The sequence below is a fragment of the Peromyscus leucopus genome, chromosome 11 (assembly GCF_004664715.2).
Source record: "Peromyscus leucopus breed LL Stock chromosome 11, UCI_PerLeu_2.1, whole genome shotgun sequence".
Lineage (NCBI taxonomy): Eukaryota > Metazoa > Chordata > Mammalia > Rodentia > Cricetidae > Peromyscus > Peromyscus leucopus.
Genome location: NC_051072.1, coordinates 36,356,886 through 36,374,162, shown reverse-complemented (window position 1 = coordinate 36,374,162; position 17,277 = coordinate 36,356,886). Strand labels below are relative to the sequence as shown.

Here is a 17,277-nt window from a genome sequence, read left to right as displayed (position 1 = left end):
GGATACAAATTAACATACACAGAAACATACAAAAGAAAAGAAAAGGAAGGAAAGGAAGAGAGAGAGACAGAGAGACAGAGAGAAGACAGAGAGAGAGAGACAGAGAGAGAGAGAGACAGAGAGAGAGAGAGAGAGAGAAGGAGGAGAGAACTTGGAGGTATTGGAACTGCCCCAAGCCAGGGTCTAGGGCCACAAGAAGTGTGGAAATGCTACAAGCTGTAGGAAAACATAATGAAATTCAGCTCCTATCACAAAAGCTACTACTTGGAAAAGTCAAGGATTTCTCCAGAGGTCAAGCCACCACTTAAGGAGTCTTGGTAATATTTTAGCTTTTGTATATATATTAGCTGGTTCCTAAAATTATTTTCTTGTGTGTTTCCAAGAACTCCTAACAGTGTATTTGTCTAAAATGCCTATCAAGCGTCCAAGGCCATATGAAACAACACCTGTCTCCTAGGTCAGGCGGATAGCTTTATTTCTTGTGCGATTTAGGGTGAGACCCTCCTTTCTTATACAACCTTACTAATAGACCCCAAACTTCTTACTGAACCACTTCTCGGAATGTAGACTGAGCACATAGACCCCCTTTTTCATACACTAACTCGTCATTAGCACTCAGTTGACCTCCTCTTTTACCACTCCCATTTTGGATTATAAAAGAAAGCCTGGTGGTCACTGCCTGAGGAAGATTCTCACCTGCCTTTGTGACCCTGTAGAATTCCAGCCTGGTGGCCTTGCTCGGCCAGGGGCTTGCTATTGCTTGGTTTATAACTGGATTCCTGGGAGACTTAGGAGGAACATGGAGAATGGAGAGACGGAGAATGGGGAGGGATAGGGAGGATTTTGACCAGAGAGTACATGTGGACGAGATGGAAGATGAGGAAGAGTCAGATGGGGAAGTCCTCGCTGTGTAAGAACAAGGTGAAAAGGACTTAGATGAGGCAGAATTAAGATGAGAGAATTAAGATAGAACTTAGAGGGAGCAGTAGATGAATATAGAGAGAAATCAGGCAAGAAAGGAGCTAGGCACGAGAACAGAACTGAAGCTGTGTATAAAGGATGTTATGCCAGAGGAATTAAAGCAAGTGGACGATAGAGCTCGGTGTGCTGAGATTCTATTTCCCAAAAATAGTCCTCGCCGTTAGTAGTTCTCTCTCCTGAGCCCCTGGGCTGTATAATATTAAGGCTGGTCCCTCTAATATTATACAAGATGGAAAGATTAAGGAAGGTCCTCTTCTAGAGACTCTGGGGGGAGTATGGTCCAGTCCACAACTTTATACCTCTAGCCTCCCAAACCGCAGGACAATGTGTTCTTGTTTTAAGCGGCCCAGTTGTCGAGGACAACAAGGTAGTTAGTACCTTGGCTTAATTAGCCTCTTCCCTGCCTGCCTGTCTTCCATACTTCCTCTTCTGGCCTCCTGGAGGCACTTTCTTAACAAGCGACTTGGCAAGGAATCCTGGCCCTGAAGATGAGTGAGCAATCCTGGAACTCAGAAAGAGCAGGAGAACCAGGTCTAAGGGGCCAGGTATGAGGCTGAGGAGCAGACATGGGGAGCTTGGAAAGGGGTCCAGAAACTGTGAGTCAGTCCTGCAAGAGGGGAGGCCTGGCCGCGATGAGAAGTGCTGAGAGACAGGTTTCTAAGTCATCTATGGCATACAGACTAATTACCAGCCTTCTTCCGTTCCAAATCAAGAGCACCTTGAGCGCCCACTCCTGATACAGGACTCTCTGAAGAGTAAGAGGAAAAGAAATGGGCCCTGAAAGCAGGGAAGAGATTGGACTTCGAACATCATCGCTGCCGTACAAAGGATGAGAAGACAGCCTCCTCCCACCTCCCCACCCTAACCCCCAACCCCGATCTACCAAATACCGTTCTCGGGGCCACCTCCCTCTGCCAGCTCAGACTCACCCCAGCTCTCCCTGACGCAGTTCCCACTGCCCCGCAGGCCCCCTCACCACAAGTGGCTTTGCTTTTCCACATCCTGTATCAGACCACTCCTGCCTGTGACTGAAGACACATAACATTCCGGAAGTTCAAGTAGAAGGACCCTGATGGGTCATCTCTGCCAACACTTTATTCTAAAGATGAGAACTTGGGGCCCACAGAGGCCAATAACCATCTTGGCTCGTAGAGGGTTTGTGACCAGAATCCCCAAATCACCTAATGAACACTAATTTCACCAGTTTGATTCATGCAGACCAGCTAAAACTGCACTGGGAAAATCCTGTACAAATTACAAAGCTTTCCTGGATCTTTTCATCATGTAGAAGATAGACCTAACAGTATTAGCATCATGGATCATTTCATAGCTGAGCTAGCCTGTGCCACCTTACAATGCCTGACCTAGCCTAACGCACAACATGTGCTGATCATATAAATTCAATGAAAGGTAAGCATCAAAATTATTATTACTTAATTCTTTCCTAGCTGATTTTATTTTATTAAACAAACTTTTGTAGAGTCTTAGGTTTCTGTGATAAATTATGACAAAGACTGACAGAGTAGCCAGAGGTATGATGGACATTATCTTTTCCTGTGTCTCCATGCACATGCACGGATAATGCCTTTGACACACACGTGTACCACACTGAACAGCTGCTCCTGTCAGTGGCCACTGATAATGAAAAAGAATGATTTAAGCTTTTCTAGTTGTCTACGACAACGTTCTGCGAACTTCCTCTATAACGAGCCAGATGATAAGCATTTTAGTGTGCACCGGCTACATAACTCACAATTATTTATTACATAACTGTTAGGCAAAGAAGCCACAGAGCACATGTAAAGATCCACATGGATATGGCAGTATTTCAAAAAGTTCGTTTGCAAAAAAAAAAAATGTGTTAGGCCAGATCTGGCCAATACCTTGTCTAGGACCATGGTAGGCAATAGTTCCAATATAAACTCCAAAAAGAAAAATCCTAAGTGAATTTAGCATCACTTTAGTTGAAGTGCCTCTTACAGTGTTTTTAAGTTGACAATTCATACCTAATACAAATGTAACTAACCAGAACTTTATTAGGAATGGTGGTAGTGGGCTGTGGATATAACCCAGTAACTCAGTGGTGGAGAACTTTGCTGTGTAGCACCCATAAGGTCCTGTGTTTAACCCCCAGCACTGGAGAGGGAGAAGACGAGACAGAGACAGCGATGGAGACACAGAGACAAAGAGACATACACAAAGAGAACACTGATGATAGGCCCAGAGATGTAACTCAATTGGTAGTGTTTGCCTAGCACAAATGAGACCCTGGGTTCAGTCCTGGGCACAGCACAAACCTGGTTTGGTAGTACACTTGGGAAGAAGAAACATGGGTGTCAGAACCTCAAGGCCATCCTCTGCCTTGTGAGTTTGAGGCGTGCTGAGTTACATGAGACCCTGTCTCCAAACAACAAAAGCCGTAATGATCAGCACTAGACACATCTCCAGAGAGGATCTCATTCACTCCTCGCAACGGTTTTCTGAGACAGGTGTATTAGGAAAGAGTTCCCGTTTACATGCATCTTAAAGAGGTTAGATAGCTTGTCCAATGGTAATGTTACCTGTGGAAGAGCAAAGATTTGAACCCGGGGCTGCTGGACTCCAAGGACCATGCTTCCCTCCTCTGTTCTCTATTGCTTCCCATTATGGGGCCATGGTGGGAAGTGAGGGTAATTCATTTTGGCAGTACCTCCATTAAACAAAGAATCCATAGTCCAATCGCATATCATTTATTGAAAATGTCACTAGACTCCCGGACACTGGAACAAGGATGTTAAGAACCAGGGGGGTGTGGTGGCGCACACCTTTAATCCCAGCCTCAGCAGGCAGAGGCTGGCAGATCTCTGAGTTTGAGGACAGCCTGGTCTACAGAGGGAGTTCCAGGACAGCCGGGGCTGTTACACAGAGAAACCCTGTCTCGATACTATTAAACACTGACTCAAAACACAGCATGATGAGCTTCCCAGAATTCTAAAATGAAGGCAGAAGTGGACTGGGTTTAAGAAAAGAAAGGGAAGGACAGGCAGAGAAGTCTAGAGCTTGCTACACAAATGCCCGAGTCAGGCTGGGCTGAGCAAACAGAGGCATAAATTAGAGAGACCAGCTCTTAGATGTCTACGCCAGCTGCTTATGTTATTCGGCACGTCAGAAATGATATTTCAAAAAAGGAAACAAACAAACAAAATCTGGCAAACGTGCAAACGAAACCCTGCCCCCTGGGTCCACTAAAGAGTAACTGGGCAACACACACTGGATTTACAAGGGAATAGGGTGGGGGAGGGGGGCGACAGAAGGAGACAATTCTAATTTGGGAGCAGTAAGGAGGTTGAGGGAGAGGGTGGATCTGGGAGGAGTTAGGAGAAGGGATGAATGTGGTCAAAACACATCGTATGATGTTCTCAAGAATTAATAATAAAAATATTATTTTTAAAAAGTGACTGCTGTTAGCATTTAGACATTACCTGGTCCGCCCCTTGGGGACCTGGTAGGATGCACTTGCTAATATTCAGGCAAATGCCTAGACAGCCCAGATGGCCCTAGTCTGTGCACATGTGCCGCATGGCTGCATAGCCGGTATACGCATGCGCTAACTCCCCTTGTTAAAGGCAAACCTATACCCCCATTTCTTTCTCTCTTCCCATGAGGCCGAGTCTTCACCTCCTCTCTTCCCAGCTCTTCTCTTCCTTTCCCTTCCTCTCTTATTCCTCCTCTGCTCAGCCCTCATCTCCAGTGGCGCACTCTGCGTCCCCGTCCCCCCAATAAATCTCCACATGAGTTCTGCCATGGGCTCCAACCTGCCAAGGTTGCCTTCCTATAACAACTGCACTCATGGGGTATGCATCCTCTTTAAGGAGAAAATGGAAACAGAGAGAGACGAGACAGAGAGAGACAGAGAGACTGATTGGCTCTAGGTACACATGCAGAGTCCCTTCTATTGTCTGCAAGTTTTAAACACAAATCCCAAAGTGAGGACGCTGAGGAGAAAGGTCAGCGGGCGCTTGCTATGCAAGTGTGGGGGCTGGGTTTGGATCCCTAGCACCCACCTAAAAATCCAGGCACGGCCGGCGGTGGGCAGGCTGAGCATGTCTGTAATCACAGCACTGGAGGAAGACAGAAGAGCCCCAGGGAGCTTCCTGCCAGGCAATGTAGTCAATCTCAATCGGTGAGTTCTGTGTTCAGTGAGAGACCCTACCTCCGCCTCAAAAAAAGGTGGAGAGTAATCTCAACCTCTGGTCTCCACAGTGAGTGCACACACACACACACACACACACACACACACACACACACACACACGGACAGCACTCTCTCACGCACAATCCAACAAGGCTTTCTACTCCAAAACATAGAAATAAAAGCTTTGCCACTTTGCCTGGGTTCGGTAAAATGCCCAGAACTACTTCATGAAGTGTAGACAGAGGCCAGGCGTGGTGACTGGTGTCGGCAATACCACCATTCGTGAGGCGGAAGCAGAAGAGTCTGTAAGTTAGAGGCCCGCTTACAGAGTGAGATCCCGTCTCAAAAAAAAAACTAACAAGCAACTTATTGGCAAGTCTATATACACAGCTCAGCAGTTTTCCTAGCTGGGCCATCAGACGGAAGGGAAAGGAGAGAGAACAGGACGGTGAACGCTAAGCCACAGCGGGACAGATGCCATCTGGGATGAAGAGAGTTCAGGAGAGGTCACAGCCATTGAGGACATAGGTCTCAAATACGACTATTGCATGTGGCTCAACCCGGCACGCAACCATTTGGACGAGATCCAACCAAAGCAGCACGCGGCGCTTCTAGACTCTGACTGTGCTGCGTGACTCAGTCTCTAAATTCTTAGCACGAGTTTTTCTGCAAAGGAGCTAACCCTTACACCCCGAAAGTTATCAGCAGATTCTGTTTCCCCACAAAAAGTCCTTGTTCCCCAACCCTTCAGCTTGATTCCAGAGGAACAACTACCCCGAGGACACGGACTGTTTCTTCTCCAACCAGATGGGACGAGACACTGGAGGAAGAGGTACTTACTGTCCTCATCGACAGCTGGGATCCTCAGGACGGCCTCTTGGGACTTCCCACGGGAATTAAAAGAAGTCACAGACACGCGGTATGACTGGCCCGTCAGAAGCAGTTCATACTGCTGGTTTGTGACATTGCTTATCTCTGTGAGACTAGTGCTGTTTTCTGCAAAGTACTGTATGTTGTAGCCAAGTGTTCTCTCCAAGACGGGGGCTCCTCTTGCCTTCTGTGTCCAAAGAAAACAAAGGGAATTGCCAACACCAGAAAGAGACAGGCACAATGACAGTGATAAATGGAGCAAGATCATGTTAGCCATCAGACGCTAAGCTATGACCTTTCCAACACAAATAACATTTGCAGCGTGGTGATGATAACCCTTCAAGTGCCAGAAGAGATTATTTATCAAATGGTACCTTGTAGCATGAATCTTAAAGGGTCTTATTAATAAAAAAAAACACGGGAGCCAGATATTCGGTGTGAACGCTGAAAGATCAGAGAAACAGAACATCCAACCTCACCTTGCCAATCCCTCAGCTGATCTTGTTTCCTAAGACTGAAAGCCTTTAAGTCCTCACCCAAATGGATCTCAGCTGAACTGCTGCTAAAAGCCAAAAGCTTAAAAAGACTTTTAAAAAGAATACTCATGCCTTATATACCTTTCTGCTTCCTTCCATCATTTCCTGGGATTAAAGACGTGAGTCACCATGCCTGGCTGTTTTCAGTGTGGCTTTGAACTCACAGAGATCCAGATAGATCTCTACCTCTGGAATGCTAGGATTAAAGGTGTGTGTGTGCCACCATTTTCTGACCTCTATGTCTATCTAGTGGCTGTTCTGTTCTCTGACCCCAGATAAGTTTATTAGGGTGCACAATATGTTGGGGGGCACAATATCACCATAGTACCTCGGTATCAACTCTTAACACAAGTCCAGTTTCATAGGTCCAAACCAGTATGAGCATGCAACTTCTCTTTTCTTCTGACTCTTTCATTCTTTCATGCACAGAGGTATAAAAGCTAAAAAGTCAAGGCATTCCCTTTTGGGCCAAAATCAAGTTCAGAAGTCATCAAATGTTGGTGGGTAGCTGTGTCTTCAACTTTTATTCCCATAGTTCCCCTTCTAAAGAGGGAAGATAACTGTCCTGGGCCAGACATCCAGGTAATCCAGCTAAAAGGACAAAAATACTCAGGCTTTCCCTGCCAGTCCCCTTAGCAGGAAGTCCAAAATACAAGCCCAGAAACTCTGACTCAAATTCTTATTTCTAGTCTTGAACTTAGGCCCACTGCCCAGATGCTTTGCCTAGGAGTAAGCGTACGGAATATTTTCTGGGAAGTATGGGGATTCCAAGTTTTCGGTGTTTATTACTGATTACAAGCATTCATAGGGTTTGAATTCACTCGGGCCCAATGTCATCCAGTCCAGGAATTTCCCTTTCATTGACCACAGCTATAAAAGACCAGCTAGAGACTCTAAATGATGAGGGTCCCCGTCTCTCAGGACAAGGACTTATCTTTCCCCTGTAGCCTTTGCTGATATGGAGCTCTTATTTTATCAATGTGGTTTTATTTGTCTGTTCATTTTCAGTGCTGGGAATTTCGTCCACAGCCTTAGCGGCTAGCCAAACACCCTACCACTGAGCCCATCACATTCACTACTTAAATGTGAACAAGTCAGTGATCTTCAAGACGGTCCTAAGACCTCACAACCTTCATCACACTCAGACTTTGGAGTCTTTTAGGGCAAACTTTGCTAAAGGAGTTGAATTCTTAGAAAAACCCCTCCTCCTCCTAAGGCATAGAGAAAACCAGTCCTCTAGCAAGAGGGAGGAGGCGGCAGGCAGGAGTGTCTGGTGCTACTTCCCAGGCTGGCCTCTTGACTCCTACCGACCACAGGATAGCTAAGACCTTGCAAGGGCACACATCACTGTTCACTTTTCTCCCCCAAAACATGTGAACACAGTCATCTCTTTCCACATTTCACCACATCTGAGATTAGTATCAAAGAGTTCCCAGCATCCCTGGCTGTGATTTCCTATGCCCATGCCTCTGCCACCTGAGGCTTTGCCGAGGAGATGGACAAAGGCAGCGCCAGCCCTGCAATAATTGGTTTTGGATGTCACTCAGCAAGCCAGGGTGATGTCTCCATTTCAAACGGTTTAAGTTGCCAAACGTGAGCAAGTAGATTTCTTCCTGATAGCCCTGGAGATACACTGGAGTTCTAACAGCTTTTTCCTCTTCACCTTTTCTTCAACTTCCCATTTTTCTTTTCTGTTTCCTGTAGCTTTTTTCCTAATTGCCCCGTCCTTTCCTATTGACCTCTACACTCTCCTTTTCTATGCTTCTCCCTCCTCTTTCTTATTAGTTCCCCCTCCCCGCTTCCCTGTATCACCTACGGTCTTCTTTTTTCCTCAGGCCCAGGTTTGCGCCCTAGGAAAGATCATGTGGCCACTCTTCTGCCTTGCACACCACACTATTCTAACACTTGAAGGAACACTCGTATCAAATGTGTTGGCAAGATCTGATGACCTGACGCCCCAGTGAGCTGACTCCAGTCAGTGATCTTCTTGGGTGTAAGGATGAGGCTGCAAAATCTTACACTGAACACTAGGGGATGGCAGCCAGGATGGCTTCCTTGGCAAGGCCACAGGGCATCCTGCAGCTGGGCTTTGTAACTGCCCCAAATGTTAATGATTCAGATAAAGAACGCAGCCCGTGACTGTGATGTGTGTGGGGGGCATCTATGGGGTGACCGAGGGAGAGTTTCTGACCTGTACAGCTGTGAGCTGGGAGACAGCACAAGGACTTATAGGAAGGGGATGTTAGGAGGTAAAACATCAGGAATCACAGTGCTTTAAGGGGAAGGGACCAAAGGTTTGTTTGTTTTTGTTTTTTTTCTTCCGGTTTTTTGAGACAGGATTTTTCTTTGTAGCCCTGGCTATCCTGGAACTTGCTTTGTAGACCAGACTGGTCTCAAGCTCACAGAGATCCACCTGCCTCTGCCTCCCGAGTGCTGGGGTTAAAGGTGTGGGCCACCACCAAAGGTTTTTAACCAGGGGGTTAAGTAAAGGGAGGTCACCTTCCACAGCAACAGCACTTTCCTCACTCCGTTCTCGTCTGTCGGTCCCAGGACTCTCCAGAGGTCCAGGACATGGGGCACTGAAAAGAACAAGAGGAAGCTCGTAAGTGACAGAAGAGCTTGTGGATATTCACTGGGCCACTGTGCACCCTGCCCTCGAGGTACTCGAGGGGACAAATGAGGCAGAGAGGAGGGAGTCAGCCTCACAACGCCCAACAAGGTCTTCATTTTGTGGCTGAAGGACTGGAACCAACCACATTGCAAAATAAAACTAACTGCTCTTGGTCTGATAACTTAATAATAATGGAAAGAGGGGAAAGTAAAGTAGGCTTCGTTGGGGTACATCTGGTCCCCTAAAGCTGGGTGGAAATGCACCATCTTACGTCCTCTGACCTTTGACACCTTCCATCTGCAATCAGACCAACGGCGGCAGCAGCTAACTTCCAGCAAGGACCACTGCAGTATGGGCTCGCGGACTTCTTACAGCCCCATCACTGTGAGGATTTGGCATTACCATCCTCATAGAGAAATGAAGGAATTGCCCGATTACACAAGCTTTTGAGTAATACAGCCAGGATCTAAACCCAAGTAGATACGCACCATATGAATAGATATTTAAATAGAGCTTTTCAAATCAATAGGGAGATAGTTCTAATAATCAATAGGTTGAAAGAAAGAAAAGCATCCTTTCAATTTGGCTTAGAACTTTTCAAATAATTGTAAAGTTTGAGGTGGTATGAATTAGACAGCTAGCAGTTTGTTATGAAATAGGGAAGGGATGGCTTATGAATTGGAAAACAAGAACTTAGGAATCTCTGGGTTTTGGTCATACAATCATCTATCTATTCCTCTCAGATCTTGAAAAAGAATGAGGAAAAACAAAAGTAGAGAAAATGCTCCACTCAGAGCCGAAGTTCTCCATGTAAGGGTTGGTCTGGTTTAGTCAGCAAATGGCGGCAGCCAGCTGAACTCATAAGCAGCAGAAACAAAAAATTATAATGCTGACTGCAAGAAAAGTTGGGGACAGTTTCATCAGGATGTACTGGCCTGAAAAGCAGGCGAGGCTTGAGAATGAGCCATGATAGCACCATGAAAGAAAACTGAGAGCCACGGCAAGGAGATGTGGACAAGCCACAACCACACTCCGGGTATTACGTAATCACCAAATTCCCTGGTGAAAGGTGTAGCTGAGGAAGAGGACAGTTTGGGCAAGGACTCCGTAACATGAGGTTCATTCTGATGTTTTTACAGGGAGAGCTCAGCTTAGACACAGCTCTGACTGTTCCAGCACCATTTGGCCATTTCTTACTGTGCATTTTATGTGCTGTTTTATACCTACAGTCATTTGTATTGCTTGAGCATCAGAGATGTGTGTATAGGATGCATGCCTAGTGCTTACAATTTTAATTTTAAAAAAAAAAGCATTCCTTTAATATAGCCATCATTATGCATTAGGCCCGGTCCTAACACTTAAGCATGTGATTTTGGATTTTCTGTGGTCTCTCCACCACATTACCAGAGCATGTCAGAACCTGAATCTCAGATGAGAAGGGTACAGTTCCCCAATTGATGCATGAAGCTATATCCATGAAGAGAAAGTTACAGGCTATGCCTGAACACCTCCAAAAGGGAATGCAAATTCAGATGGGTTCCAGAATCTAACCAAAAGGCTAACGATGGCAAATATTTGATAGTTCCAAGTTGGTCTCAGGGAAACTCAAGCAGGAACAGGAAAAAAAAAAAAAAATCCTGGGCCACAGGTACAGAAGTTGATTCAGAGGCCAGTGTGTGAATAGACTCTGACTTTACCTTGCTGTCGTTAAAAACATGACCTATTTTCTCATATTATCACTACATTCATACTCTTAGTAGCCATTTTTAAGGTTTAAGATGTATAGCTTCAATTTATCACAGGATGTCTTCAGAGGATATGATACCACTTCTTGAGTGTAAGAATCACATAAGAGGGGCTGGAGAGATGGCTCAGCAGTTACGAGCACTGGCTGCTCTTCCAGAGGTCTTGAGTTCAATTCCCAGCACCCACATGGCGGCTCACAACCATCTATAGTGGGTCTGATGCCCTCTTCTGGCATAAAAGTGTACATGCAGATAGAGCATTCATATACATAAAATAAATAAATAAAGCTTTTTTAAAAAATCTCCTAAAGAGTATGAGAGATAAGATTTTAGATTTCTGGGAATGAAAAGCTGCTACAGTAACTAAGCCATCTGAGGAGCATGCTCACTCCCAGGGGTGCAGTGGACACCATTAGTGCTTATGGAGAGGGGACCTGCATGGCATGTGTCGAAAACCAGACCCAGGAAGCCCTACACCAGACTAAGCAGATGAGGAACAGCAGAGCGCGAGCTTGCCTTCCTCCGTGGTCACTCCGGTTTCTTCTTTGCTCCAGTGACTCCAAAATCTTGACTCGTTGACCCTGAATCGCAGAGCTATGACATATTCCGTGAAAGCCTGAAGTCCCATGAGGTTGTAGACCAAGTTATAATTCTTGTAGACCAAGCCATGATCCTCGAAATGGACTTCCGTCTGAAAGACAGAATGGATTCTGAGCAGAAGGGGCGACGGTGCGTACTATTTTACTGCTTCTCTGCCTCAGCCTCGATGCTTTCTTGCTGAGACAGTTTATACCTATATAAACGTGGATCACACTCCACATCGCTGCCATGCTCTCCATTTCCTTTTTGGAAGTTTGTGGGACAAAGAGTCGGGGTTCACTGCCTTTGGAGGTATAACACAGAACCCCCTGACCAGGGGCCACCCAGTCTTTGGTTTAAACTCCCCAAGTGACTCTGATACCCAGAAGTGTTCAGCCTCACAGAACATGGGGAGGGGAGTGATGACTTATGTGGCATCAGGCTTAGCCCAGATGTTATAGTTAAGTGACCTTGGACGACCTTGACAGCTGTGGTCAGCGAAAGACAGATTTCTTCACTTCTAGACTCGTCCTCTTTAGCCAAGTCTTCTATTCCTAACCATCACTCTTTGGGTGACCGTTGCAAGCTGCTAAAAATCTTGGCAGCCTAGATGTATAAATTCTCACTCTCTTGGGGAGACAAGTCCATCCCCTTCTTGGCAGCCTAGATGTATAAATTCTCACTCTCTTGGGGAGATAAGTCCATCCCCTTCTCTCAAGGTCAACTTCCCGTGAGGAAAATGAGGCTGCTGCTCTACTGAAGCTCTAAAAGTCCCTGGATCTAGTCCCCTTAGGAGAGACAGAAAACTTAGCTTTTTGTTTCTAATCCAGTCACAGCTTCAGCAATAAACCTGGTTAGCTGTTGATTTATAAAACCTACATTGAATTAACACATCACATGTGCAGGCTGCCCCTTCTGTTAGTGTGTGCATAGCATATTCCCATGGTAGCCTGCAGGAGAAGGCAGTCCTGACATTTCTTACATGCATGTGACAGCTATGAAAGCAAGTATGGAATTATGGGTCCTGGAGGAGATTGGGCAAAGGGAACAAGTGAGTATCCCAGGTCCAAAGGGACACTCTTTAACACCAGGGCCAGTAAGATGTGGATGGAGCAAGGAAGTTCAATCCAGAGGCCATGGTAGTTTTGCTGCCAAAGCCCAGGTCCCCTGAGAGACTCTTCTGGAACAACCAGGGAGACTCAGTGGCCACAGGCTAATGTTTAGGGGAGTGAAACTTGGAACTCATCATTAATGTATGAGATCCAGTGGGAGCAGGACTGAGATCATTAGGAGGGCCCATTGATACAAGGTTGGAACGATCGGGTTGAGCTTAGCTGGTCAGGAGCTAGAGACTTGCTTGTGTTTCAAAGTTGAGAAGAGAGAGAAGGCATTGACTGTACATCAAGCTTTGCTTCACATCCTCCAGAAGAGCAGGAAGGAAGCCATCTTGACCTCAGGATCAGGAAAGGAGGAGGCAAAGCTAACCACAGAAGTAGTGGTTTGTCAAAAGGGTAAAGGAAAAGTGTTGGGAGGCAAGGATTGGAAATAGTCTGTATTTGCTCCTTTGGGTTATCCACAGCTTAATAATTTTCAAGATGGATGGACGTCCCAGTTTTTTTCCCAATGAATCCTATCCCAGAAGCTGTATTGACTCCAGCCTCCATAGAAGGAATCACCTGTTCTTTTACAGAGACATATAAACTTGCTATGATGTGAACTGCCTGGCTTAGGCGGTCCCTAAACAACACACTGCCAGTCGCATGTATACAGGTTCCAGGGAAGGGTCCGAGGACTGACTGGCTTGAAGAGGAAGCTAGAAGGAGTAGCCAACATCATCTCCTCCTGAACACAGGGCAGATAACATTTAACCCACTTGCTTTTCTGAGAGAATTCCGGACCCTAGGATACAATAGACATAGTGTATGAGCTTATACAAGGAATAGGTCCTGTGACAGATGCCTGGATAAATTAAAAACAGGCTGAATGTCATGGTGACTAGATGTAATCCCAAAGGCCTGGAAAACAAATGACAACTAATGAAAGAAGAGTCACTGTCCCTGAGGGTCTGCTGGTTTGCCACGGGGCTCTGAGTCAGTCACCACTTTTATTGACAATAAAGTTATGAAGTTATCAAATCTGAAGGCCTTGAACATCAGAAGCAAAATGTTAATGGTAAGTTTGAGAGAGCAGAATAAAGACTCTAAATAGGCTGAAATGATGGCTGAGACCAACATAAAGAAATCCAAGGGTAATAAAAAGCACTTGAGTTTTGGTTAAGATGCAATAAATTATGAGACAGTGAGATGCATTTTATTTGCAAGCCTTATGAGGAAAATGGTCTTTGAGAGTTAATTGGCTTACTATAGGTTATTGACCATTTTAGTAGTGTGGGGGGGGATCACCAAAACAGAAAAGTGATGTCATTTCCACCCATACTGAAGGACATGGGAGCATGTCTTCTTAGCTCTGAGATAAAAAAAAAAAAAGATTTCTTAAGATACAAAGAACATTAAACATAAAGCAAAAGACTGATAAAAATTCGACAGCATTATGTTCTGTCCATTATCATCCCTAGAGCCAAGATAGTGGAATCTACATACAAATAAAAGATGTTGAATAGAATACACAAGAATGCCCACAAACCAATCAGAAACTCAAACAGAAAACAATGCAGTACAGAAATGTGCAGAGGCTTAAATCAGCACTCTGAAGAAGGAATTGAAATGGCCGACGAACCATGAAAAGGTTGGTGCGATTTCATTAGAAGTCGGGTAACTGCTAGTTAGAGTGATTCATGCAACGGGAATGTATAAACTGCACATTACACAACACGATGTACCTTAACAGTATCATATTAAAGGAACAAAGCCAAACATAAACAAACATAAAATGGCTGTAAGTGCAGGCCTCAGGAGGCTGCAAATGGAAAACAGGCAAGCAGAATAGTCACTATTCATATTTTTTCTGTCCTCCATGTAAAAAGTGAAAAACACAATTCCAGATGAACAAAAGTTGTCAGTGAGGTCTTTCCTGGGGTCTCTCATAGAAACATCATAGTGGTAACTTACCCAGTGGGTACTGTTGACAGTCCTGAACCGAAGCATGCACATTAGATGATAAACACGAAGCTTTTCACGGGGTCGCCACCGTATCTGGAACATTTGATTCGAAATCGGATTCACACTTAAAATTATAGGAGGTTCAGTTTTCACTGAAAAAAAAAATACAAACGTCATATTTACAGATAGACAGAAGAGACTAACAACATTCACCTAGAGTTGACTGAGAGCACAGTAAACCTAGGGAGCCAACGACAGTCCACAGTCTGTGGTTCATTAATCCCAGATCCATTAGCCATACAGTTGAAAGAGAATGCCTCTCTCCCAAACCTCGCTACCAAAGGAAAGAGCACGCTCAGCCAAAAGAGGATTGCTCTTGTGAATTCTTTGCAAATTAGTTCTTTACTCAGTGTCCAGCATAACAGTGGCAAAGCATAGGAACACATTCAATGATGATGATGCAATCATAAGCAAAATGTGGCCTTCAGAAGAAACTATAACTAAATTGTTTATGAAGCGATGATGTAAGCATCTAGCAGGCCTCTGTCCGTGGCTCCCTATGAAGGAGAATGGCCACCAGAAAATGCCTCTCAATTTTCTTGCACACTGCCAACATCATAACCCCAAATTTCTTTTCTTGAAAATGTGATTTTAGTCAAGCCTGGTGCCTCATATTTATAGCTCCAGAATGTGAGAGACTGAAGTAAGAAGATTCAAACAACTTCAAACAACTTCTGTATCTGACTGATACAGACCAAGACCCTGGCTTAAGTAAATAAATACAATTTTCTTTAAAATCCTAAAGTAAAAAGCAAAAAATGTTTAGTTTCCAAAAAGAATGCCACTCAGCTTCTCCTTAGGTCCCTGTATTAGAAGTTTGGTTTTCACTTGTAGCTACTGAAAGGTTGTGGCACTTTTTGGGGGGTGGAGCCTAGTACGAGGTCTGGAGGGCATCAGGCATTTACCTTTGAAGAGGACAATAGAGCCCTGACCACGTTCTCTCTCATCTCTTATGTTCTCCAGCCGTGAAGTAAATAGCTTCGAAGCAATGGGGCTCCCTAGCATAGACTGAACCCCTAAAATAAGTCCTTTCTCTTTATAAATTGTCTAGAGGTGTGTTATAGTAACATAAGGCTGGCTAACACAGTTAACGCCATGTTTAAAAACTACCTCAGGAGGCTAGAGACATGGCTCAGAGTGTGCAGTACCGCTGCAGAGGACCCAAGTTCAACTCCCAGGACCCATGTCAGGCAGCTCATAATCACCTTCAGCTCCAGCTCAGGAGGTCCAACCCCTCTGGCCTCCACAGGCACCTGGACCCATGTGCATACACTGACACCCACGTGCATAATTAAAATGAAATAAACAGGCACCTTTTACAAAGTGAGCTCAATGGGTCAGGCCTGGTAGTACATGCATATAATCCTTGAGAGGTGGAGGATGTGAGGATTGGGGGTTCAAATTTAGTCTTGGCTATATAGTGTGAGGGCAACCTGCCCCAAAACACTAAAATCAAACAAAGCAGTTACTTGGAATGGTCCAAATGAAACAAAGTGTAGCAATTTAAAACCTTAAAAGAAAGTACAGCAATCAATTAGGGTTGGTAATGATTTCTTTCTTAGATTTATTTCTTAGATGCAATACCTGAAGCGCAGGCAATAAAAGACAAACAGAGACATTGATTTCATCAAACTTATTTTGTTGTCTAAAAAGACACCATCAAAAAATTTAAAGGGTTATCCAAACAAAGGGAGAAAATATTTGTAAACCACCTATTCCAAATAGAAAGCAACTTTAAAACAATAGAGCTGGGAAGCGGTCAGTGGGGATGGGAGAAGGAAGGGTAATGGGAAGAATATAATCAAACTGTATTTTAATTGTGTGTGGAAAAATCATGATGAAAACTATTGTTAACTGTGATTAGTAAGCCAATAAAATACTTTGAAAAGACAATAAAAATGGCCAAAATTGCTGGGCAGTGGTGGCGCACGCCTTTAATCCAAGCACTCGGGAGGCAGAGGCAGGAGGATCTCTGAGTTCAAGGCCAGCCTGGTCTCCAAAGCGAGTTCCAGGAAAGATGCAAAGCTACACAGAGAAATCCTGTCTCAAAAAAACAAACAAACAAACAACAACAACCAAAAAAAAAACACTATAGAAGCCAGATTTTAAAAGGCCACATATTACATGATTCTACTTATATGAAATGTTCCTAACTGGTAAATCTATAGGAATAAAAAGACAGGTTTGAAGTTGCTAGAGGTTGGAGGAAAAGGCAAAGAAATGATTGGAAACTTGCTACTGACAAGTATGAAGTTTCTTGATACATTGAACTTAGTCCTATTACTGAATTAGTGGTGATATTTAAAAATCTCTGTACACATATTAAATCACTGAAATGCACACTTTAGTGCTTTGAATGTGTAGCATATTAATTATATTTAAATAAAGCAGTTACTTTAAGTTATATGGTAAACAAAATGACTTTTCAAAGACATTTGAAAGAACAATTGGCAGCGACTCTTTCTGAAAATGAGAGTCCCTCTTTTCTTCATGAGCAATGATGACATGTTGGGGAGGGGCCTGCTTCTTTCTCTTTTTAAAAAAAAAAATTATTTATTTATTATGTATACAGTGTTCAGTCTGCATGTATGCCTGCAGGCCTGAAGAGGGCACCAGATCTCATTACAGGTGGTTGTGAGCCACCATGCAGTTGCTGGGAATTG

General features: G+C 44.4%; 1 protein-coding gene across 1 annotated transcript in view; it reads right to left on the bottom strand.

Annotated features, from left to right (window-relative positions):
* Il31ra (interleukin 31 receptor A) overlaps nucleotides 1–17,277 on the bottom strand; it is a 43,732-nt gene that overhangs the window by 14,356 nt on the left and 12,099 nt on the right. The window contains exons 5-8 of the mRNA XM_028885210.2: nucleotides 14,564–14,706; nucleotides 11,433–11,607; nucleotides 9,060–9,139; nucleotides 5,995–6,211 (exon numbers count right to left, since the gene is read on the bottom strand). Of these exons, the coding sequence (XP_028741043.1) occupies nucleotides 5,995–6,211; nucleotides 9,060–9,139; nucleotides 11,433–11,607; nucleotides 14,564–14,706 (615 nt within the window). The remainder of the gene's footprint in view (nucleotides 1–5,994; nucleotides 6,212–9,059; nucleotides 9,140–11,432; nucleotides 11,608–14,563; nucleotides 14,707–17,277) is intronic.